The sequence below is a fragment of the Marmota flaviventris genome, chromosome 3 (genome assembly GCF_047511675.1).
Source record: "Marmota flaviventris isolate mMarFla1 chromosome 3, mMarFla1.hap1, whole genome shotgun sequence".
NCBI lineage: Eukaryota > Metazoa > Chordata > Mammalia > Rodentia > Sciuridae > Marmota > Marmota flaviventris.
The window spans coordinates 39,193,667-39,220,443 of NC_092500.1; the positions used below are offsets into that span (position 1 = coordinate 39,193,667).

Below are 26,777 nucleotides of genomic sequence, written 5' to 3' on the forward strand. Positions count from 1 at the left end.
AGGAAATCTTGAGTATTGATAGATTATACAAGTAGAGACCAGATTTTTGTGTTTGAGAAAAAAAGAAATAATCTCTAAGCTAAGACCAAATTTTGGCTAAGTAAGGATTGATGAGTTTGTGTACTACTAGGGAACTTGACTCTTTTAACTTCTTCCTATTCTTATTTGGCAATTTCATTATTTACCAGTACATCTATTAAAAAATGCACAATTTCAGAGCAAAAAGTAAAATTTTTATCACTTGCAAAAGGTTTCCTTTTGGAAAATGTTGCTGCTGAATATAGCCTATAATTCTTGAGGAGATAAATTTCAGACAATCCCTTGTTGTGTAAAAGTGTAAGGAAGATGTTAGTTTAGCAAAAAAAAAAGAATGAAAAGAGTAATTAGCAGCCACACTGTCAAGGTTTCTCATCTCCCTTAGTTTCCAAACAACCTTATGATAAATACCCATTACCAGAAAGAACCTATGTATAATTGTCCTTATTTTCAAGGAGTTTGGTTCTGGGTAAGCACTCAGATTATGATGATTAAAAACCTGTCAATTTATTTATTTTTTATTTTTTAATATTAAAATTGTTATTTCTTTTCTTTTTAAAATTTTTTAATTTTTAAAATACATGACAACAGTGGAATGCATTACAATCCTTATTACACATATAGAGCACAATTTTTCATATCTCTGTATATAAAGTATGTTCAAAACCTGTCAATTTAGACTTCAGCTTCTAGCTATGACAAAGCAACTTGTATGGGAGTTCCATTCCCAGCCATGTCAGGAGTAGGTAAAGGACCTTCCTTGTCACTACGACTATTCAGTCACCACAATTAGTTAACAGAAATGAATACAAATAAACACTGGGAAAACTAAAGCACAGTAGTCATTAACTGCTAATGGTAAGTGATTATTTACCTGGATAACTTAAAAGAATCATATGATAGCCTGCTGAAAATATAAGAATTCAAAATTAATATATTAAAACTAAAGGTTTTTATATAAATGGAAGAAAAAACTTTGAAAAAATAAAGTATACAGAAAATATGAAAGATTTGTATGAAGAAAACTGAAACACTACTGAGAGGTACAAAATAAGAGGTATCAAATGATATAGGGAAGTCTCGATGTAGAAATTTTAGCATGACTAAGGTTTCGATTCTCCCTAAATCGATCCTATGAATTTAGTACAATCCCATAGAAATACCAAAATGATTTATTTTGGAACTACGTAAGTTGATAGTAAGGTTCAAATAAGAAATAAGTGAGGAAAGTAAAAACAAAAAAACAAAAACAAAAACAAAACACACCAAAAAAGTAAAATGAGATGCATTTCTCTATCAGATAGTGAAACGTAAGTTCAAACATTGTTAAAAGTGGCACATGTGTGCACATGTACAGAACACAGCCTGGCACAAATGATAGACATTTGTAGAATAAATGAACAATCAAATCAATGGAATTGAATAGAAAATCCAAATTGGAACCAAATGCTTTGGAATTTGACATATGGAAAAAGAAGGAGTTCAAATCACAGACAATAAGAATTATTATTCTATAAATGGTATTCAGAAAACTGGGTAACCAATTGGAAAACAAATGAAGACATGACTATACCTTACACAGAATGAATTCCATATGAGTCAAGTATTAAAAATTAAGGGTAAAATACTAGAATAAAACATAGGAAATTTTTAAAAGTAATTTGGAAGGCAAAAAAGATGATTTAATTGAACAAAAAAAATAATAAAAAGTTTCTACATACATTAATACTGTCAAAAGGAAGCAAACAAGTTGGGTAAAATATTTACTATCCTCATCCCAAAGGGTTAAATTCTATACTAAAGCAGGGCTTCTACAAATAAAAAATGAAAACATGCAAATAAAACCAAAACATTCCACCACCATCCTTGAAAATTAGCAGACACAAACAGCAGTTTACAGGAAACAAAACGATCTTAAAACATATAAGAAGACAGACACACTCTATCAAAAAAGTGAAATGCAAATTAGGTCTATTATAATGGAATTTTATATTTTACTCACCAGGTAGGCATATATAGTGTTTATATGACTGTAAGCTCCTTGAACACGAAGCTATTATTCCTCTTTGAACTCTTTTGCCTAGAATAGTAACTTGTGTGAAACAAAAATTAGGGGCAGTCATACTTTTGGACTGAGTTCCTGCACTAGATACCAACAGATCAGACCAAATGAAAATGGTGTCATTCAAGCTAAAATCAAACCGAAACTTTAAGGAAGTGTATAGATCTCAAAATTGATCTGTTTTCCCAGAAGAGAGGAGATTCTAATCAATTCAATAAAAAAGTCCTTCTGCTTTAACCCTTACCAAAAAAGTAACCAGATGTTAGCCAGTTAGATTTTCCCCTCATCTTGTTCTGTTTCCTTGTTTTCACAAGGAAGACCTCTGCTCTGCTGTTGCTCAGTTTCTGGCAGCTCCATTCTATTTTGTATAATGAAAGGTGCCCTGGTTTCATAAATTGCAAATAAGAACTGATTAATCATAATAAAATTGGTGTAATATTTTTACAGTTGCATAGAACAAGCCTGGCACACAGTAGGATGTACTCAATGGTAACCTTTGTGTGTGCTTGGAGCCAGGGAAGATTGAACCCAGGGACACTTTACCACTGATCCATATTCCCAGTCCTTTTTACTTTTTATTTTGAGACAGGGTCTCACTAAATTGCAGAGGCTGGTCTCAAACTTGGAATATTCCAGCCTCAGCCTTGAGTCACTGGGATTTCAAGTGAGAGTTATCACATCAGGCTCCAAAATGTACCTTGAGTGAAGGACTGTGATCCTTTTCTTCATGTAGTTTATAAAATATTAACTTTAAAATTAGGAGCAATTTCTGTTAGAAGACAAAGAACTCTTTTGAGTGGCCTTTGAAAACATTAGTCACCGGTACTCTGAAGTTATAGTAGAATGGCTACTAATAAAATTGCCCTGGGAAAATTAAATTTTTTAATGTTAAAAAATTGATTTTGCAGATCCTTCGGTTCATAAGCGTGATGATTGGGTATTCATGCTATTGTATGATATGTGCCTCCCCCTAAACCTTGTTACAACATCGGCACATGAACTTTGAGGAAAAAAAATTGATTTTGCAGATATGTAAATTCACTTGAAAGAGATCTGACCAAATAAACATAATCATAACCAGACTAAAATCATGAGCATATACAAAGAAAGAATGTGTTCCTCAGTAGCAGGGTTAGTCACCCTTCTTAGCAGACAGGGTCCCACTGCAAAGGTCCTGGGAAGAACCATTCTGTTGTGTTCACTTTGGCAGGACTTTCCTTATTTGTGGAGACATGTGTTGTGCTCTCTTAGCTGAGGCCAGTAAATACTAGATGCCTCTAATTAACCCTCCCTTATTCATTTTCCATACTTACCAAGTAAACTGCCAGTTATGCTTTCATTCCTGTGTAGGTCTGCCTTCTTGGAAAATACAACACTGATCATGATGACTTTAACAATCTTGTATTCCTGACCCCATATTTTTTTTTCATTGTCAATCAATAAATTATCTGGGTCTAACCCATCAGGCAAATGGGCTTTGTTAATGTGACTGTGCCCTTGAGACATTAATATGCTCTTCAGATGTGATAAAAATCAGCATTCTAATCAATTTTGCAAGACTGAGGATCGAACACACTCTATGTATACTTATCAAGAAATATTTCCTCAACCCAAACTGTCACCGTGACTCTAGCAAAGACCTGGGATACAGTGAGCTTCTTCTGAGGCAAACTCAGGAGTCATCTTGATTGCATGCCACTTGACAAAATATTTATTCATAGAGCACCTATGGATGCTGCACATTGATGCAAAGAGCAACCAAAAAAGACTCCCTATGCAGCCCAAATTATGTGGTTGATTTAATCCAGTGATTCTTAGTCTTTTAATGATTATGAAGCCCTGAAATTTGAAATCTGAACAAATGGTCACAAAAAATGCACAAAAATTAAACTGTTTGCATTCAGGGTATTTTATTGCATTGAAAATTAACTCCTTTGGTATATAAACTATGAATGGGCTCCAGAATCAGAGAGATGTGTGCTGAAAGACTTGGCATTATGTACTAGTTGGACAAGTAACACTGGACAAGTTACTTTATCTGTTGTGCCTTCTTTTTCTGATAGGTAAAGAAAAGTAACATTAATGCTCCTTTCATGGGACTGAAATTAGACTAAATTAGACACTATATAAAATGGCTAACATAGTGCTCAGCTTATAGTAAGAAGCAAATCTCTGCTATAATTATTAAGCAAAATATTATATTTAGCAATTTCAATTAAATCCAAGTTCATTGGTAAAATAAATTCAATTTTTAATTTTGCTCAATGGTAAAATGGCAGTGGAAGACTTTACTTTTGATTTGAATAAGAAGTTAGGTTATGTTATCTATGTTATGCAATTTATTTCTTCTCTTTTTTTTCTAGTTGTAGGAAACACCAAGAAACTTTGATTAATATAAGTCAATACTGAAAGATGAAACTGAATTCATGTTATATCACCATTATTGTACAGCAACAGAATCATCTTTGGTGAAGTATATATCTTTGAAGCATTTTTGTAGGCCAAAAAGGGTGATGAATTCATGTTTAATTTTAAATTCATCTAAGCAGAAGTAACACGCAAAAGTATCCAGTGGTGATGTTTAGGTATTGAAAATTTTTGCTTGCAGAGAAACCAGCAAGCTTTTCAATGTGCTTCAGACCATACAAAGTCTTTCCTCCTACACATTCCACCTCTACTTTTTGCAATTGTGATTAAAATAGTTGGAGTATGGCAGGTGCAGTGGCGCACACCTGTAATCTCAGCGACTCAGGAGGCTGAGACAGGAGAATTGCAAGTTCAAAGCCAGCCTCAGCAAGGGTGAGGCACTAAGTGACTCAGTGAAACCCTGTCTCTAAATAAAAATACAAAATAGGGCTGGAGATGTGACTCAGTGGTTGAGCGCTCCTGAGTTCAATTCCTGGTACCAAAGAAAAAGCTGGTATAGCTTCTTTTAGCAGCATCCATAATACTCTGTGTAGAATCAAAAGATTTATCTTAGTCTCGTGATAAAAAAAAATCTACAGGCTGGGGATATAGCTCAGTTGGTAGGGTGCCGGCCTTGCATGCACAAGGTCCTGGGTTCAATCTCCAGCACCAATAAACTTTTAAAAAATATTTTTAAAAATCTACAATGTATTTAAACCATTAATGATTTCTCCTAAGTTGTTCTGAGAAGGTCTCTCCCACACCAACTTACCCCTGAATTTCAACCACAAACTTCCAAGATTTGTTCCTTGGGAAAGTCAGAGGATAATGGGTACTAGAGAAAAGCTTTCTATTCTGATCTTCTTTTTAGACAAAATTTCTTGAGGACACTAAGGTCAGGATCCAGCTCCGATAAAGCTGATGACTTTCACAACAGCAAACTCCTTTCAAACTTGCTGGCGCAGCCCCTGTTGATGGAAGGAGCAGTGAGTCACAGCCATATGTGGAGCGTCTGCAGCAAAGCAGCCAGACCAGGTGTGTTTCTGAGCTTTGGTGCTCTGTTGTGTAGACACACTGTCTCTATGAAGTTTTCTTTGACAAAGATGCTTTTTCACCATTTTGAAAATGATGGGGGTTTGTCAAGTTTCCCAGAGGGGCTTCAATGGCAATGGCAATGGCACTGTTATACAAATAAAGAGTAATAATGAAGAGCTAAAATGAGAGGCATCAGCAGTTTTGCCCAGCCGTTTGCCTGTGAAAGTAAAAAGGTTTAGGAGCCAGTTGAGATCTGTTTCCAGATATTAGAAGAAAGATCAGTGAGATTAGAAGAAAGATCAGTGTTTCTAAAGGGGACGGTGCTTTTTGAAATTGGCCTGGCTTCAGTTTTCTTTTGCTCCAAGCCACAAAACATTTCAAATATTTCCAGGGTACACGGCTTCAATAAGTTCATCCCACTTATGTGGGGTTTTTGCTTGTCAAAAAAATAGGGAGGTTTTAAGGTTACCCCATGACAAGCTGGGACAAGTCCAGTTTTGTTAAAGTTGCAGCCTTTTAAAATCAGTCTGTTCTTATAAAAATATTTATAAAAATCTAGGCATTTTACTTTAAAAATTCCTTAAATTCTGGTATATTTCTAATGTGCAAAAGTACAGAGTATAAAAGTATCTCAAGTACTCCCACTCAGATTTAAGATTTTTATTAGATCACTTTCTTTTTAAATAAAACATTATAAAACCACAATGTCTCAGCTTCTATACTTTTTTCTCTTCATTTTTTCCTAAGAAGTATCTAATAAAGGGGTTGGGGCTGGGGCTCAGTGGTAGAGCGCTTGCCTGGCATGTGTGAAGCAGTGGGTTTGATCCTCAGCACCACGTAAGAATAAATAAAGATAACTGTGTTTGTCTACAATTAAATAAATATTAAAAAAGAAGCATCTAATAAACTGAATTTGATGTACTTGTATTTTTACTACAAATGTATCTATCAACAATAAATGTATCATTCTTTGTACATTTTAGAAGTTTATATGAATGGTATCATGCTTTTGATGCTCTTTTGAAACTGTTTTTTAAAGATGCTTCTGAGATGCTATAAAATAGTCCATTATATTAGAAACTTATAGATCCACTTGACCACTGGTTAGTCTTTCCACTTTATCAGTCTTACCATTAGTTGCAATGCACATTTACATCCATGTGTCCTTGTGGCTCATCTTTTCCCTGTTTATCATGAGTGACTTTTTTAGTGTTAGTCAAATTATTCAGTCTTCTGTGCTTCGGTGCCTTAAGACATTTCCCCTCATTCTGCTATCTTAAGGAATTCTTATTTTCTTCTTTTGGCCATCTAATTACAAGACAGAAGATACTCTTTCAGATTTGTTGAAATAAGCTTTTTATTGGCAACAGTCTTTCTATATAAAAGAATGCTGTGGCTTTTGTGTCTCAGTATGTTCAGTGGTTATGTAAAAAGCAAAGTTAGAAGATAAGTTTCATTTAGTATACCCAATAATACGGTGAGAAGAATATTATGACAGAAAATTTAATTAATTAATGTCACATCATTATAGTGAGCACGAAGAAGTATAATTTAAATTCCTGTTCTTGACCACACCTTACCTACCTCTGTAGTAGTTTCTTCTTTAATATTTATCAACTTTCATATTTACCAACTTAAACTAGGTTTGATATAAGCAAAAGCAGAAGCCCATTATTATAATGACAGAATATATTAAACTCCTAACAATAGACAGATCATAATATGAAAGTCATATACTACTTAACCATATAAGTCATAATTTGACATACTAAGTAATTTTCTTTGTATTCAGATAAATTTTATTTTATTTTTTATTTGTTCTTTTTAGTTATATATGACAGCAGAATCCATTTTGATATAATTATACAAGCATGGAATCTATCTTATTCTAGTTAGAATCCCATTCTTATGACTGTACATGGTGGTGGGATTCACTGTGTTTTTTTAATATTTGGGAAAACTAATACATTTTAAATAAGAAAAAATCATCATGAAAAAATAAACTGTTTTTCTCACTTGATTTGTAAACCTTCCTAAATCTATCCAGAGAACTCAGATTAGATGAATACCTCACATTTATTGGCTGGCAGGTTGAATACCTAATATTTATGGGGAATTACTGGTGTTGGAGATACACCTGTGAAGAGAATAGGCAAGATATCTGTTTCAGCATGTTTACATTCTAGGGTGGGAGAGATTGTCAATAAACATATATGGAAGGGCTGGGGATGTATGTAGCTGAGTGTTAGACTGCTTGCCTAGCATGTACAAGGCCCTGGGTTTGATCCCCTGTACTGCAGAGCAAAAATAAAAACAAAAAGACTACCTATGGCTAATTTCCAACAATGATAAGTGTTGTAAACACTATAAAACAAGGGACTACAATAGTGACTGAGGTTTGGGATGAAGAATTTGACATTTTTATATTGATCAGGGAAGGCATTTGGGAGGAGGTGACAGTTAAGCAGAGACTAGTTAAAAGGCTGAACTTAATAAGAAAGGGAACAAGTCAAAATTAATTGTAAAGGTGGAAATTCTATCATCTAGGATCTGTATAAGTTAATTTTTCATTACTTAAATGAAATACCTCAGGTAGGATAACTTTATAAAGAAAAGAGGTTTAGTTAGCTCACAATTCTGGAGATTCAAGGGTATGGCATTGACATCAGTTTGGCTCTGGTGAGGACTTCATGGCAAATGGCAGGAGCATGAGCAAGAGAGAGCAATCACCAAACAGGAAGCCAGGGAGGCTAAAATCGCATAGTCATGCTCCCAGTGTCTTAAGGACCTCCCACTAGGCTCCACCTCTTAAAGGTTCCATGTCTTACACATTCATCCTGGGGACCAAGCCTCCAATGTATGACTTTCTGGAAACAAACCAAATCCAAACACTTCTGTCTCTTGCCCCTAAAGTTCATATTCATCTCACAATGCAAAATGCATTAAAATTTTATCCTCAACAGTCCAAGATTCAACTGTTCCAAATCACTCAAAAATCTAAGTCCAAATGTCCTCTGAAACTCAAGGCAAACTCTTACAACTGTTAACTCTTGTAAAATAAAAGTAAAACAAACAAAAGCAAACAAACAAAAAAACAAGTTATATGCTTCCAAGACAATGGTGAATTAGGGATACGATAAACATTCCTATTCCAAAAGGGAGATGGAGAAAGGCAACTCAGCCCAAAAGAAGATCAGAACCCAGTAGGACAGACATAAAACCCTAGAGGTCCAGATCCAGCACCCTTGGTGCAATTCTGTGAGGGGTAGAACCCCAAAGCCTTGGGCAGCCTCCTGCCCCTATGGCTTTGCTGTTTGCCACCTACCTGGTTTCTCTCTCAGGCTGCACACTGATGCTGGAAGCTTTATAAAATTGGCATGGCACACATATGTCATTCTACCTTCTGGGACCCTCCCTGTAACTGTACTCCCACAGCTCCACAAGGCATTGCTTCATTAGGTGCTCTCTGTGGGGATCCAACTCAGGAGCAAACTTCTCCTGACTGCCTTTGCTTTCCTTTGAAATCTCAGTAGAAGCTTCCAGAACTCCATAACTCTTGCATTCTGTACAACTGTAGAACAAGCACCACATGGGGAAAAAAAAATGGTGCTGCTGGCATGAGCTACACATGGGACTATTCAGATCAGAGCTGCAGGCGTGGAAGGGTTTAGGGATAAATACAGGGAAACAAATCCCAAAGCAGTCCTGGGTCTAAGTATATTTTGAGAAGATCATTCTGGTTGTTATGAGGAATAAATATATTTTGAAATTGCTGCTGATAGGATGATGGACTGGATTATGGGGTAAGGGAAAGAAATGAATCATGGAAGGCTTTTAGGATTTTGCTCAAAAAACTGGATGGATGATGAGACCTTTTATCATGATGGGGGAGAGATCAGAGAAGAATGGATTGGGCCAGAAGGAGAAGTGGCTAGAGAGTTTTGTTTGGCTATAGTCATTTTAAGAGGATTTTTAGACATTCACATGGAGATGTCAAATGGTCATATGGGATATGTGACTCTGGAATTCAGAGAAGAAAGGTTACTTTGAGTTTTGGCAGTGATTTGTAAAACTACAGGATTCCATGGAATCATCTAGGGAGAGAATGTTGCCTGAGGGCTAATGACTGTGTCCTGGGAAGACCTTAGTTTTTATAGGTTAAGCAGCAGAGGAATGGGTAAAGGAGACTGAGAAGAGTATCCATTGAGGTTGGAGGGGAAAGAAAACTTTTCTGGTGGATTAAAACAAAATTATAAGAAGGAAGATTTAATGGATGAGGGAAACATTATTTGTGCCAAATAATGCAAAAAAAAAAAAAAAAAAAAAAAAAGCTAAGTAGGATTTTTTTTTTTTAAAGATATAAGCACTGGGTTTGTCACCATAAGGTTTACTGATAATTTTGACAAGCATAGTGAGCAATAAGTGGAGTGGTGAGGAGGACCAAAGACCATTTGGAAATGATTAGAGAAAGAATGGTGAAAGTAGAAGCAGCAACAGTGACTAAAGATAATTCTTCCAAGAATTTTGAACTGAGAAATAAGAACATTGACCAGATTGGATTCTAGAGTCAAAGGAAGTTTATTTAAGATGGTGTGGCAGACAGATAATGATCCCCCAAAGACTTCCAGGCACTAATCCATGGAATTTGTGAATATATTTAGTTACATGGCATAGGGGAATTGAGATTGATAATCAACTGACCTTAAAATAGTGAGATTATCACGGAACATCCAGGTGGTCCCAAGGATCCTTAAAAGTGGAAAAAAAGGCAAAAGAGAGACTCATAGGGTAATGTGAATATGGTGCACAAAGAGGACCACCAGCTTGCTTTGAAGATGAACAAAGAGGACCACCAGCCAAGGAATGTGTGTGGTCTTTAAAGGTGGGAAAGAAAAAAAAAAACACAAACATCTAAAGGATTTTCCATAAGAACTTCTACCTTCTAAAAGGAAATGTGACCCTATGGGCCTCTTGATTTTAGCCCAGTGAATCTGGTGTAGAACTTCTTTTAAAAAAAAAAAAAAAAAATATATATATATATATATGGATATATATAACTTATATATATATATATGGATATATATATATATATATATATATATATATATATATATATATATATATATATATATATATATATTGTCAATGGACCTTCATTTTACTTATTTACATGTGGTGCTGAGAAATGAACCCAGTGCCTCACACATGCTAGGTAAGTGCTCTGCCACTGAACCACCACCCCAGCCCCTGGTGTACAGCTTCTATCCTATGAAACTTTGAGAAAGAAAAGTTTAAAAATGACTTGTGGAAATGTCTTGTAAGAGTAAATAGGAAACCAATCAGGGGGAATTAATAGAGCTCGTTTCTGTGCTGAAGAAAATGATTTAATAGAGAAGAAATTGATTGTACATGACAGATAGTTATAATTGTAGGATCAAAGCCCTTGAAAGGAGAGAGACAGGCAAAGAAGTTCATCTTAAAAGTAAGAAGGCAGATCAGGTGGAGGCATATGGGCAGAGTTGTCTTAGAAAGATGAGGAGCTGTATTCTGAGTAGTTACTACTTTAGTCAGTGAAGCATGAAGGCAAGTTCATCAACTCAAACTAGTCATTTTAGAGGACAGGCAGGGAGTCCCACTAGGATTTGCCAGACAGTGTGGACTACCCAGTCAACTGTCTTGCATTTAAAATGGGATTAGGAAACATGTCACATTGTTTTAAACCTAACCTTATTCCACTGAGCAGGTATACACAGAGAGGAGGCTGATAATGATAAACTTCAGAATTGAAGCTGAATAAGGAAGTTAGGACATGCAAAGGATAGGCAATGAAAAGTTGGTAGGACCTGTAGAACAAAAAAAAGGCTGGGGTAGGGGTACTAGAGTAGGTGTGTAGAAGAGGTGGGAGGTAGTGGTTGAAAAATAGAATGGCCAGAGATGAGATTTTAGAGGTACAAGTACAGGTGATGATGAAGTCAAACTGTGGGTGAAGAGGGGTGAAGAGGAAAAAGGTTACTGGGAGTGAGGAGGTCAAATATCTGAGATTCCAGGAGATTAATGATATTTTTAGCTGTTATCACTAAGAACTAGACATAAATAAGAGTGCAGAGGAAGATAGCCAGTCAGCAGTTCCTTGGTAAGTAAGAGTAACTGGGAAGTGGGTTGATGATAAAAATGAGGAAATTCTTCCAATTATCAGATGTGTAATATAAGCAGAGAATTCTGTTTTCACTGACATCTAGTCAAAACTGAAGTTTTATCTTATCAGGAATATAGTAAACCATACAAGGTATAAAACATGAATGCTAGGACTGTGGCTGTGGCTCAATGGTAGAGCGCTTGCCTGGCACACGTGAGGCACTGGGTTCAATCCTCAGCACCACATAAAAATTAAATAAATGTATCTTGTTCACCTACAACTAATATATATCTCTCCTCATACACACACACACACATATGAATGCTCAATGAATTATTATTTTTTCCTTATGGGAATAGTATGAAACAGAATTCTTGTGTCTATGATACATTGTTATGCCTTTAAATATGAGCTCATGTGTGAGACAATGCAAGAAAGATTAGAGGTAAGATGATTGGATTTCGAAAACCTTAACCCAATCAGTACATTGATCCACTGATAGGATTAACTGGGTGATCACTGTAGGCAGGTAGGGTGTGGGTGAAGGAGGTGAGTCACTGGGAGCATGCCTTTGGGATTTATATTTTGTCCCCAGTGAAAAGAGAGTTCTCTCTGCTTCCTGATTGTCATGTCTTGAGATGTTTTCCTCTGCCCACACTCTTCTTTGGTGATGTTCTGCCTTACTTTGGGCCCAAAGTAATGGAGCTGGCTATCCATGGACTGAGACCTCTGAAACCATGAGTGCCAAATAAACTTTTCCTTTTATAAAATTGTTCTTGTTGGATCTTTTGGTCACTGTGATGAAAAAATGGACTAAAATATGAATAAACATATATTTACTTATATTACAAATAGTGAATACATCTGGATGTGAAATTACACATACTTTATGTACCAATATATAATAACAAAATCAATAATAAAGTACACATACAACAATATTGTGAATAGGTCAGGTTTTTAAAATATTCATCGAATTTGTCAATTTGTTTAAACATAATTAAAAATATTTTTCATTCAAACTATTTATTTTTATGCCTATTCTTTCTTAAAGAAGGTTCAAAAATTGTATAAGCTTCAGGTACCATAGAACCCAGATCTTTCCTGGTAAAGCCAAAATTCTGGTATTAGATTACCTGTAAGCAATTACAAGAAGATAAGTCTCTAGCTATATAATGTATAGTTTACTAGGGTTAAAGAAAATGAAACAGCTGGAAAAGAGAAATACATCAGTAAGCAACACAGATGTCAGAAAATTTCCCCCCTTTTAAAAAAATAATAGAAGCATCGTATAATGTAATGGGACCACATATTAAAAACAGCCTACAGAAAATAAAACATTTTGTAAAGTTCTTTCTTACAGTGATAATCAGTAGTGGCTTAAGATGTGTAATTCAATGAGTAAAGAAATAAGATGTAAAGGTCTCTACTGATCTGAACCTACAGAGCACATTTCACAGTATTTGGAAATCTGCAAAGTAGATGAATTGGATTTCCTACTATAGACACCAGATTAAACACACGTTTATCCTTTTTTCACTTAAGTCACTTCACTAAAACAAAAGATAAAATGATAAACCAGTAACAATGAAGAGGATGGGATATAAGAAGGTAACACTGGAAGATGCAAGATGGATAACAGCAGGTAAAGATGAGTTCTAATGATGTACAGGAGACAGAGTCAATAAGGAGTCATCCTTTTTGTCCTGCAGACCCCTGAAGAAAGTTTTGGAAATTGTAAGCAGCAGCATATAATTCTGAAAAGGAGCAAAGGATGGAGAGAAAACAGAAAGATTAGTTCAAAATTGACACAAGAATGGCTGGATTTTCATGTGCCCTCTGCAGGGCTCATTAGCAAGGAAAGCTCTTTCTCCTGATCCTGCTGGAGGACTGAAAACTCACCTTCTGCAGATGTTGAATCACAAATGCACTGCACTTGAGAATGCCAGGCATACTGAGCTTATGCATTCATTAGAAACCTGCAGATTGAGTAATGAGACTCCCCCTGTCCTCCTTCCTTGCTTGGCACCTGAGACAGTTGGCAACAGGCAACACAGGCAGGGACACATTTTTCTTATGGAAACTGATGCAACCAAAAGAGAAGCTGCATAAATGCTGACATATGTAGGACATGACACATGCCTCCACAAAATGCCTGGGTCTTTTTAAACCTACACCCATAAGTCATCAGGTTCCACCCTTTCACAGAAGGGCTTCCAATCAACTTTCTAGTGCTTCAATCAATCTTAAAGATGAATGAACAGATGATTGATGAACAAAGCTCTCACTTGAAAGATTAAGATTAAACAAGAAGGGAAATATAGGCAAGGAACAGTGCAGGATCAGTAGAAATTAAAGACATTTCCTCAGGGAGGGAAAAGATACTATAAATGTGACCTAAAAAACAGCATGCTATGGAAAAGGAACATTTAAAGAACAAGAAACAGATCTTAGAAAAAAGTAGTGACAGAAATAGAAACTTAATATGCTGGCACATAAAATGGATAAAATGTCAATAAAAGTAGAATAAAATCCCCCAAAAGACTGAAAATAGGACAGAAAAGATTAAAAATGTATTAGAGAAATCCTAACAGTCTAATACCTACTTAACAGGAGTTTTAGAAAGAGAGAATGGAGAAAATAAAAGGAAAGAATTATCAAAGAAATAGGATAAGGGAATTTCCCAACTGGAGGGCAGATAGCAGATTAAAAGGGTCCACTGTAAAGCTAACAACAATGAAAAAAGATCAAATCAGAGCATATCTTCAAGATATTTCAGGAACTCTCATTAAGAAAGACTCAAAAGCTTTCAGGGAGAAAACAGAAAGGAATCAGTCTTTGAAACAGCAACTCTGGAAAATAGCAGACAATATACTGATGACTTCAGAATTATGGAGGAAAATGATTTCCAACCTGGAGTTCTGTTCCCAACAAACTATTAATCAACTGGGAAGACAAATTTAAACTAATTTCCATCATGCACAGTCTCCATGAACGTGTAATTTATACCATCTCCAGAATATATTGAGGATGGACTTCACTAAAATAAGTGAGAAACAACAAGAAGGAAAATATGGAATTTGTGAAATAAGTGGTCTGCACAGAAAATGATTCCAAGTGTTATAATAAAAACATAATTCCTGGATGACGACAGAGAAAGAGGCCTTAAAATCAATCCAGGGGATAGAGGGCTCCAGGAGAGATGTCCCTAAAAAAAAAGAGAAACAGAACTGATAGATTACCAATGTGGGTGTAAATTTGTGTATAGTATATAGAAAAACATGACAGTGATTAAAACAAACAATGGGGAGTTGTAACTGCAGAAAAAGGAATGGTGGTTCTTTTTTTTAAAAAAAAAAAGAGAGAGAATTTTTTAATATTTTTTTTTTAGTTTTTGGTGGACACAACATCTTTGTTTGTATGTGGTGCTGAGGATCGAACCTGGGCAGCACGCATGCCAGGAGAGCATGCTACCGCTTGAGCCACATCCCCAGCCCCAGGAATGGTGGTTCTTTAAGGAAAAACAATTGTAAAAGACATGACAGAAATGCATTCATAGTATACCACATAGCTCTGCTGTATTTGTATTGTAACCATACTGTACACATTGAATATGTATTCAATAAGAATTATGATATAAATACAGTAGGAATATAGGAGTAAGAAAAGTATATGTATAGCTTAAGACAGCTAAATCCTCTCCTTTAGTAAGACATCTAAAAATGTAAAAATTAAGTACACTAGTAGATAAGTACATTAAAAAACTCTTACAAGCAGCATAATTCACAATAGCTAAATTGTGGAATCAACCCAGATGCCTTTCAATAGATGATAAATGCATAGGGAAACTTTGATATATATACACAATGGAACATTACTCAGCATTAAAAGAGAATAAAATCATGGCATTTGCAGGTAAATGGATGGAGTTGGAGAATATAATGCTAAGTAAAGTAAGCCAATCCCAAAAAATCAAAGGCCAAATTTTTTCTTTGATATGAGGATGCTGACTCATAATGGCAATGGGGGGGGGGCATGGGAAGAATGGAGGAACTTCAGATAGGGCAAAGGGGAGGAAGGGGAAGAGAGGGGTTAAGGGGGTAGGAATGATGTGGAATGAGTTAGACATCATTACTCTAAGTACATGTATGAAGGCACAAATGATGTGAAAATACTTTGTGTACAATCAGTGACTTGAAAAATTGTGCTCTGTGTAATATGAAATGAATTGCATTCTGCTATCATGTATAACAAATTAGAATACATAAATAATTTAATTTTAAAAAACCCTCACAAAGAGCAGAAACAGTAAGTAGAGTTGAAATTTCTGCATAAGGGTTTTTTGTAGTTGGGACGGTAAGAAGGGATTGCTGTCTTTTGTTATAATCCTCTGGAACTAAATTATTTAACTTTTTATAGTATGCAAATGTGTTATTTTGATTTAAGGATATGTTCCAGAAATATTTGCATTGAAGTCAAAGTGGCTATTTCCCAATATATTATTAGTTATTTCAACATATAGAAACAAGTTATTTCACATCATAGCATAGCTAATCCACTGTCTGGAAAACATTAAGTAAGACTTAACATACATAATAAGTTTCACTATGACATTTAAAAATAAATTGTTTTATTAGCATCATCATATTTTTCTTTACTATTAAGGGCAATGGGTCGCTAAAATTAGTTATTTCAGGCCAATTCAATGGTTCTCATTGTCACCCAGGACCCCATCACCAATCCTGAACATTTGGCAATGGCACAATGGGGATAGGAGGGAGGAGGCTACTGGTATCTAGTAGGTAGAAATCAATGATGCTGCTTAATATCCTACAATGAACAGGGAAAACCCCAGAACAAAAATTTACCCAGCCCTGAATGTCAATAATGCCGAAGTTGAGAAATCAAGCACTGAGTCTTTGAGGATTATTACATCAGAACTCTATACATAAAGATTGATGATGTGTAAACAATGTAGGACCAACTCAGCTAAAAATATCTTGGTGCAATGTTGGGAGCAGCCTGGCTGTGAAATATCTTTGGGAATACTGAGAATGGCAAAGACAAAAGGTATAATAAATGATAACAATAATAAAACAGTGCTTTGTACCTCAATAATCTCTTTAATCTGTAGTTCCTAGGGCACTTTATAGACCAATAATAACTACTCTGGTACTCACATACTACCTTTTATCTAAGGACCTTAGGCACTTTCACAACACTCTGACAATGTAGGAAGTATTATTATCCCCATTTTATATGTAAGTAAACAGAGGCACACAAGTTAACCAACTTGCTCAAAGCCACACAAGTCTATAGTAGCCAGCATTCCTGACTCAAGAGTCTATTTAATACTAAGAGAACTGGTAGAAGTGATGCAGTGACAAATTTATGTGACATAAGTGTTATCCTAGTTCATTCAAAAGCCTATTGTTTTCAGGTTAATATTGTATATTCAGTCCCTCATTTTTTTTTAACCATCTCCAGACACTTCTTAGAAACCCAAGATTCTAACTGCTATCTTATTAATAGGAGGTACTATGTTGAGTGCCTTCCTGAACAAAGCACATTCTACTTGCAGTATCACTTTAAAATAAGTCATTATTGCTGATTTTATAGTCAAGAAAGCTGCTGAGTTTCAGAGAATTTAAACATATGCTCAAGATCTTGCAGGTATTTAACATGTTTGTACCCATACTGACTATATCATCTTTCTACTATATCATCTTTCTACTATATCCTACAGCCCCTCAAAGAGAAAATCCTCAGAGAAGTTATGAAAGCCCATTAATCTGCATACATTTAATACTCAAATCCCCTTTTCCCCATCTTAAAACTCATAAAACAAAGTAGTGAATCTGTAATTGAGAAATTTCAGGTGGTGCACCTAGGTAGATACCAGGTAGGCAAATGGCCACTCAGCCATTTAAACCTATTCCCAAGGAAGGCCTTTAATTTTCCACTGAATTTTCCAGAACCCCAACAGTCAGACCAAAGCCCAGAACTGTGTGACTTTGTCTTTGACAAATACAGGGCATGTGAATCATTTTCTCATTCCCACAGCAGGCACACATTGATTACCCACCTTCCATATACTACCAGGTCCAAATATTAAGTAGGACAAACAGTTTTTGTTAGGGAAGAGTGTGGCTCAGGCCTTCCTACTTTTTACAAAACAGAGACCTAGCATTTGGGGCTTACAACAATGATGTGCCCTGACATTTGATATTATTTGGATATAGTGAAGTCAGTCTACTCTGGTGTCTGCCCATGGTAGCCCACCCAGCCCTGATCCAGAAATCTTCAATAACTTGTAAATCTTGTAAATGTAAGGATAAGTAAGGATGGAAAAATAGAGACTATCACCGCTCCAGCTCATTTCAAATCAAAATCAATGCAGCTTTCGTACTTTGACAGGGAGTTTTGCTGCTGAATTTACTATTCTGGAAAGAGAAGGCCTATAGAATGGTTAAGAGGAACATTCCAAATAGGGTCAGCATCACCAATAAAATAAAGTGTCCAAAGGAGGTTTGATACTTCTGCAAGCCTAAGGTAATAGTAAACTCTCTTAATAATTCACGGGGCAGTTTTAGCCTTTCTTTTTAGGCGATTCCTTTTCACCAGGACATGCGTTTCCTTAGGTTTCCTCAGGTCCACCATCCTAAGACATTTCAAAAGGGGTCAGCGACCAAGAAGAGAAACGAGTGGGTATTTTCTCACCCTGGCCAGTTAGCTCCTGAATCTTCACAAGTCGATCGCACTTTCCCCCTTGGCAATATTCGAAACTTTCGTTCAAATAAAATTATGTACTTAAAAGGAAGAGTGGCGGGAGACTAGCGAGGAGGAGAGGGGAGCCGGGAGAGGGGCGTTGGAGTGCCGTTCCCGCCCCAGAGTCGCAAGCGCCAAGGAGGCCGGTCGCCCCGCGGCTGGCGGCCCAGGAATGTGCGGTGCGACCCGCCGCTGGCAGGGAGCGGCTGGCCGGGGGAAGGGTTGGCGCAAGGCACTAGGCTGCCGCTGGCCCGGCGCCGCGCACCTGAGTGCCGGGGGCGGGGCGTCGCCGGACACTGCCTCCTCCTCACCGGGAGCCGCGCCCCTCGTGCGCCCCTCGGCCTTTTCCGCCCGCGCTTCGGCACCGCTCGGCTCCCCTCCCGCCCCTCGCTCCCTCCCTTTCTTCTTCCCTCCCTTCTAGTCAGGGACTTGGGAAAGCAGGACAGCGAGTTTGCCGCGTTCCTTCCGCGCGTCCGGAGGTTGCGCCGCACCTTCGGCTCACTCGGGGTACTCACTCCCCGTCCCGCGCCTAGTCCCCCACAAACTCCTCGGAGGTAAGGGGCTGCTCTCGGGCCACCAGCACTCGACTCGTGCTTCGTCCCCGCCTCCTCCGCGAGCCGGTTAGAGGCTTTACCCGGGAGTCGGGTTGTCGGTGACGAGGATCTCGGACTGGCGGTGGCCAGAGCGGGCGCTAAGTTGGGCCGACAGGTGGCGGGGTCTGGCCATGGTCCCACGTCCCCCGCAGGCGCGGACCCGGGTGGGATGGGGCGGTCGGGCCGGGGGTGGGGTCACGCCCTCTCTCCTCCCCTCGAGGGGCGGTGATCGTCGGAGCCGGCGGTGTAGGTGCTCCGGAGAAACTTTGCAGGGTGGGGACGGCGGCGTCCACTCGCCGTTGGAGACGAGTGGGTGCGCTCTGGGGGTACTCGGAGGGGCGCGAACGGGAGCCAGACCTTTGGGTCCGACCAAGACCTCACGCCTCCCCTCCCCGCCCCCTTTTGTGTTTCTCTTCAGACCCACTTGCTGCTGGGGGAGTTTCCGCCGCCCGCGCCGTGGGTCCTATTCCTTGCGTCCTCGCGGTTGCGGAAAGGAGGAGGCGGCGGCGGGGACCAGGAGCTGGGAGCCCGGGTGGCCGTCTGAGGTGAGCACCGAGCCAGCCCCTCTGGGAATATGGCGACCGGTGGCTACCGGACCAGCAGCGGCCTCAGCGGCAGCACCACAGACTTCCTGGAAGAGTGGAAGGCGAAGCGCGAGAAGATGCGCGCCAAGCAGAACCCCCCGGGCCCCTCAGCCCCGGGCGGGGGCAGCAGCGACGCGGCCGGGAAGCCTCCGGCGGGGGCGGTGGGCACTTCGACGGCGGCTGCCACGGCCAACGAGCTCAACAACAATCTCCCAGGCGGCTCGGCCGCACCTGCTGTCCCCGGCCCCGGGGGCGTGAACTGCAGTGTCGGCTCCACCGCGCTGGCTCGGGCGGTCCCCGGCCCGCGGCGGCCAGAGGACGAGACCCCCGCCGCCGCTGCCTCCGGAGCTCCGCCGCCTCGGGGTGACGAGGAGGAACCGGATAGCGCCCCGGAGAAGGGCAGGAGCTCGGGCCCAAGTGCCAGGAAAGGCAAGGGGCAGATTGAGAAGAGAAAGCTGCGGGAGAAGAGGCGCTCCACCGGCGTAGTCAATATCCCCGCGGCAGAGGTGAGCGGGCGGGGGCCATGCTGTTCCCGGGGCCGCCACCGTCTGGCGTCCTCCACCCGAGGGCTCCTGGGTCCCGGGGCCCAGGTTTCTCCCTGACTCGTCCTGCTGATCCTTTGACCGAGCTGGGCAGGCAGCGGGTGATGGAGTTTTGCTTTGAGCAAATACTTCCTGGGAAGTTCCCCAAACCCACAGTGTAGGACACGTGCTTTTCCAAGCTTCCTGGATGAGGTCTCAGATCCTGAATACATACTTGTTTAGAGCGGTAGAAAGACAACTTCTGGACCGAGACTTGCCTACCTAGACCTATCTGTTTATGCTTGATCAGTTAGGAAAATTGATTAGTGGTGACGATGACGTACTCTAGTTTCCCACGTGTCGGTCTCAAGTTATCAGATTATCTCCTCTTTCTCTTGATGTTTACAAGCACCGGTAAAGAAAATGTGGCCTTAGCAATATCCAAGATAGCTTTATCTTAATGAGCCTATGATGAGTGTATCCAATGAACATATGCATGATATTACACACACACACACTCTTTTTAAGTGGTGCTCCCCATCACAGTTCCCCCACCCCCAGTCATCCCAGTCATATTTAGGACATTAGGGATGCTGCAGCAATTCACAGTGCTGTTTGCTTAGAGTTCTCTTTTTGTACTTAAATATCTGGAAAACATTTGTGGTAGGGGTGGCGTGTATTTTTTGTTTTCTTTTTTTTTTTTTTGGTGATTTTAACTAGTCTCCATACATTTCTGCAGTCAGCAGCAGCATCTCATTAGATGACTGATAAATACTTTTACGGAGTGTATAATCACACCTCTACCTGAAACAAAACAATCCTGAACAAGTTTGGATTATTTTAACAGTAGCTCATCATGTTTGGGAAGTGATTGAACTACGTTTTTTTTTTTTTTCCCAGAATAGGCATACCTTCTCATTGGCTCTGCAGGTTTCACTTTTTCCCCTCATTTTACTCCTTGCCTTCTAATTCACTCAATTTTGCTACACACTAAATAACTATTAAGAATTTACCAACTTTAATTGTGGTTTAAATAAAAGCATTTGTAATAAGTTAGGGTGTATTATCAAGTATACCTAAAGTTTTAGATATTAATATGATTCCATTCCCAGAAAATCAGAGTATGTCTTTGTAGGGTGTATTTTTGTATGAATGTTTCAGAGATTTGTATTAGCCAGCAAACTGTCCTTTGTGGTTTGCTACTTGCACAAAATATCTGTTATTCATTAAATTACTTTAAAAGGAATTCGTAAGAGTGGTAATCAAATTTCCAGGTTTTTTTTTTTTTAACTTAAAAATATGAAGATTAAGGGGAAATTGAAGACAAGGCTTTGGAAAACCTACATTCCTCAACTTTATTTTTAAAAGCTGTGATCCAAATATGAGAATTTGTCATTTTCAATCTTTACTCATTGTTCATCTGACAGGGGTCTTATTTTGGCAAATATCTTGGCAGATGTTAAAATTTGCTTTTTGTCCTGCTGCTTGTGCTAAGATTATTTTTCAAGTATTTATTCAAAACAAGAGCAATGTTTACTAGGGGAAATAAGTAGGGTGTATCTTGTGAGATCCTAAGAAACATCCTTTGTTAGTACTCCTGCTTTGAGTGAGAGAACTTAGTGCTGAGAATGTAGATGACTCCCCACTACAATTGAGTCTAATTCTCTGGAATGTTTTTCGTTTGGGTGTTGGCAACTCCTAAATTTAATCTTACTTAAAACAAAACAACCCTGGGCACCCTTTTTTGTGTGTGGAATTTTTTTTTAATTGAGTAAGGAGTTGAGGACTGCTTTCTTTTAGTGGTAACTATGGCTCTATCTGTTTCAAGCTGTGGGACCCAACAAAACATGGTAATATTTTACCACAGTATCTAATTATCAGGCTTGAGAGCCTCCTCCCTATATTTTTAAAAAAGTCTTTTATATTGTGTCAATACTACTGAAATATGTCAGGAAACTTTGAAGGTAAATTATTTTCATGTCTTTAGATTTTTTAGAATTATATGCCATTTCTTCTAGTAGTTTCCAAAGTGAGAATGCCACTTGCTGTGGAGGTTCTTAAGCACTCCTGTTTTAAAAAGGCATATTGCATTTTATACATATTACATTTTATAAACTTTTCAGATACTGAAAATACTACAGATGGATGAAAATCACCAATCTGTCAAGAGTCAAAAGTACACTTACATTTTATCTAATGTGTAGTAAGATCCACTTTCAATTTTCCCAATCAAGTTTGTATTAGAATAGTATGTAGTTTGTGTATAGAGAGCCTATTTTAGTGAGTGATAAGTTCCTTTAGGAAATACACATTAAACATCTGTGTGAAACACTTGTGGTTTTTATTAACTCATTAGAGTATTTCATAATATTGTTGTAAAGATGTATGACAGCACCTAAAGGTAACAAAGTCTGCTAGGAGATAGTTTAGCAAGGAAGCAGGCTAAAAACTGAAACTGCCAGTACCATCAAAAACCAAAATAGGGTTGGGGTTGTGGCTCAGTGGTAGAGCACTTGCCTAGCATGTGCAAGGCCCTGGGTTTGATCCTCAGCACCACATAAAAACAAATAAGCAAAATAAAGGTATTATGTACAACTAAAAAATAAATATTAAAACAAAACAAAACAAAAAGCCAAAAACACCCTGGCTGATGCGGTTTGAATATAGGGTAGGTACTGAGTGTGACGACCATAGAAAAGTCTAAATATCCAGCTGCTCCTTAATAAGATAAATTTTGGTTTTCATTTTCTAAAAGATTTTTTTTTTTTTTTTGGTAACAGCTTGCCTAAATTGAACAATTTGGATGTGACATACTTCCTGTCAATAATTTTTGTGTATGTTTATCAGATTAGGCAAATGTTTATTACATGTCTGTGTTCAAGGCACTGTCCTAATAAGCACTGGAAGAAACAAGAAGAATAAGGTAGTGTATGTTCTTAAGAAGCAAGACTGTAATCTAGAAAGAAGACATAAGACATAGTTATATGAAAAACTTAAGTAGTGAGTTAACAGTTTAAAAGCCATTGGAGTACAGCATGGAATTGATTATTCATTATAAATATTTTGTTTAAAGGCAAGAGATGATAGGGTTGGGAGAAGCTATTGAGGTTGAGAGTTTTGACTTGAATCATGAATATTTCTATATCTATGTTTATATGTATATCCTCACATACATAAATATAGTATTGTAAGCATCAGATTGCAGATCCACACATTGATATCATGTGTGGATCTCCCCCGTGCTGATTTTTTTACCCTCTCCACTACCCATTCCCACTCCCTTATGATTTAATGCACCTGGAATGGATCCCAGGCATTGATACTTTTATAAGCTCTCAATGTAATTCTAAAGTGAGTCAGGGTTAAGAACTATTGGACTATAATTAGGGATACCAAAATGAACACAGGCATTTTTAACAAGGTGTTCTTTCAAGCAAAATAAGGAAACAGATAAATACCATAAGGAGTAGTATAGCCCAGTCCCTGATCAGGGTACCTAACTCAATAAAGAGGGATAGTTGAAGAGGTCTTCCTCAGTAATTGGTTCTCAGAGTGCTTGTGAAGTTACTGCTGTTGAGTAGTAGGTTTGCATGAATGAATTAGTGGATGTGATTGCCATAGAAAATATAATCTTTCCATAGGTAGGAGTAGCATTGAAGTATAAAAGTTAACGTATTAAAGCATTTTTGCATAGTTCTTGGCTAAAGTGCTTTATGTACTTTTTTAATGCTCGATGCAATCTCACGTGATAATTACACTCTTTCCCCCCCATTTTCAGAGGAGAAAATGGAGACTTTTAGAGCTTAAATGACTCAAGATCACAGACATAAATATATACAATTCTTATATGTCAGTTAAAAAGATTGCATAGAAAGCGATAAAGCACAATTTTAAATGTTCTGTGTGGTTTTATGTATGTGCATGTGCACGCACATGCATTGGGGAAAAGGGAAATTTTAAAGAATTAACCTATTTTGCATTATTTAACATTTTCCTAGGTTTGTTTGTTTATTTATTTATTTATTTATTGATTTATTGTTGTAGTTGGACACAATACCTTTACTTTATTCATTTACTTTTATGTGATGCTAAGGATCGAATCCAGCGCCTTGTACATGCTAGGCGAGTGCACTACTGCTGAGCCACAACCCCAGCCCTCCCTAGGCTTTTTTTTTAAAAAAAACTTTTTATTTAAATATAAATTAAACATTTGAAGAAACAGTGAAAGCATGGAATTGAATAGAAATTAAGATCAAATTTATAGGCTTAGAGATTGCTTTCTGATCATTTTATCTATAGTTTACTTGGCAAAATTTTGCACATCAGACTATCAGCAAAATGTAATTTTATTTTTGGTTAGTGGTCCAAAACTAGGAACTTTGATATTACTTAATGATGTATTATTTTTCTGTCAGGATGGGTTACTCCTCCATAATTTGAACTCGGGATGTAAAAGGGAGGGAAAAGGAGCATTTAAAATATAGAAAACACTTTGACATGAACACAATTTAAGTCATAATTATTTAGTATATTTACTAAATATCGCATAGATCTTGTTCCACTTAGTATACTTTACAAATGTTTTTTGGTATTGCCATTATGTTCCAGACAGTCTACCTTTCTATGTGATGAGTCAGGAGAGAAACTAATAATGACTCAAGTAGAGAAAATCTCATTGTGAATGGAATAAATATAGGATAAACACTGAGGCTAATAACATATTGAGCCCAGCTTTCTTAATGTTCAAGCTCAGTAGTAAGGTAAATTGAAATCTCAATGTTATCAGGATTTGTAATGAGTTGCCTAAGATGGGATGCTATTTCTTATAACAATAGTAATTGCATAATTAAAGTAGGTGACATTGGTAGTGTGTTTCTTAAGTACCAGGCACTGTTCTAAGCACTTTGCATTTAATTATCATTACACTAAAGGGCACTAAGGGAAAACTGGGCAGAGAGTAAGTTATTTACCTGCCAGAGATCATACGTGTAGAAAGAGGTAGAAAAAGTTTGCTTTCACAGTCTGGTGGTTAATAGCCATCTTACTATTCTTGAATGTATTACATACTGTATATCTAATTTAAAAATACAAAGATAATTTTTAAACATATTTTTTAGTTGTAGTTGGACACAATACCTTTATTTTATTTATTTATTTTTATGTGGTGCTGAGGATTGAACCCAGTGCCTTGTGCGTGCTAGGGGAGTGCTCTACTGCTGAGCCACAACCAGCTCCATAATTTTTTTTTTTTTTTTTTTTGTAAGGGCTGGCATACAGCTCAGTTGGTACAGTGTTTGCCTTGCATGCACAAGGCCCTGTGTTCGATCCCCAGCACCACACACACACACACAAAATAAATAAAAGAAAGAAAGAAAAGAAAAAGAAAAAAAAAAGATGCTAAAATGATTACTATACAAAATTTGAAATTTAACTTGTTTATAAAAGATGAAGTGTATTAAATTACATGAACCAATAAATGCCCTTTGTATTTTATTTAAGAAAAAAAAGATGAAGTGGAACTTTGGAAAAAATTGAGAGCAAGTAAATGTATAGCTAATGGTATTAAAATTCTTAAAATCATTATCAAGCTAGTGGCCAATTTATTGTCTTTATTGTTTCTCTTTTGATTTTTAGACCTATGATGCAGGCCAGAATATAATTGTCATTTAATAGTAATGCTGATACAGTGTGTTAGAAACTAAATTTATTGGCAAATATTAAGATTAGAAATTTTCTCAGTGCTTCTATTTTTTCTTTTTAAAAATTGAGATCATTCACATGTCATAAAATTTTCTCTTTTAATAAGTGAACAGTTGGGGATGGGAGTACAGTACAGCTCAGTGGCAGAGTGATTGCCTAGCATGCATAAGGCCCTGGGTTTGATCCTGAAGCACAGTACAAACAAAAATCCAGCTCAGTTAAGTGAGTTTTAGTGTATTCACAAAGTTGTACTGTAGGTATTTATGTTTTCATCTTAATTTTTCATTCTGCTCCTAGAACCTTTAGTAGTTAAGTTTTAGGTCAAACTAAAGCGCAATGGTATTTGAACCATGAGAAGCGAATAATCACTTAAAACAATTCAATATCAGCTTTTCCTATAGTTCACTGAGAAATTGTGGTAGAATCTTCCCAATTTTAAGTTCTTTAAAACTTGGATTCTTACTAACATTAGTTTGTATTAGAATTTGGTAGAACAGATACTTATTTAATTTAACCAAATATAATATTTTATCTAAATTTTTAAAATTTTATTTAATTTATCTAAATTTTTAGATATTTTTTTGTGGAGATCTGTACCACTCTATGTAAACATTTGGGAACATTGATTTAGAGGGAAAAAAGAGGACTTTAAGACCACTTACAGATTTAGTCATTTTACTATAAATAACGTCCTAAAATATGTAGCTGGGGTGGGAGGGACAGTCTACCTATGCCACTATGACCTGTGTTTGTTTTATATGCAGACTTATCCATGTTGGTGGGCGCAGTTAACTAGACTGCATTTTTTAAAATATTTTTTTTTTAGTTGTGGGTGGACACAATACCTTTATTTAGTATTTTTTATGTGGTGCTGAGGATCGAACCCAGTGTCTCATGCATGCTAGGCAAGTGCTGTACCACTGAGCCACAACCCCA

The 26,777-nt window shown here is 37.6% G+C and overlaps 1 protein-coding gene and 1 non-coding gene across 3 annotated transcripts in view; both read left to right on the plus strand.

The window, feature by feature from the left end:
• The first annotated feature begins 3,006 nt into the window (after window positions 1–3,006).
• On the plus strand, window positions 3,007–3,106 carry LOC114088934 (small nucleolar RNA U13). The gene has a single exon (XR_003582094.1). It is a non-coding gene; the product is annotated as a small nucleolar RNA U13 (small nucleolar RNA).
• A 15,723-nt stretch (window positions 3,107–18,829) lies between these two features.
• Window positions 18,830–26,777, plus strand: part of Pawr (pro-apoptotic WT1 regulator) — a 105,743-nt gene continuing 97,795 nt past the window's right edge. Inside the window, exons 1-2 of one of the 2 annotated variants that reach the window (XM_071609665.1) lie at window positions 18,830–18,997; window positions 19,455–20,126. In XM_071609665.1, the coding sequence (XP_071465766.1) occupies window positions 19,611–20,126 (516 nt within the window). In that variant the 5' untranslated portion in view covers window positions 18,830–18,997; window positions 19,455–19,610. Of the gene's footprint in view, window positions 18,998–19,314; window positions 20,127–26,777 lie in introns of those variants that run through there. The other variant, XM_027919728.2, reaches the window with a different exon arrangement.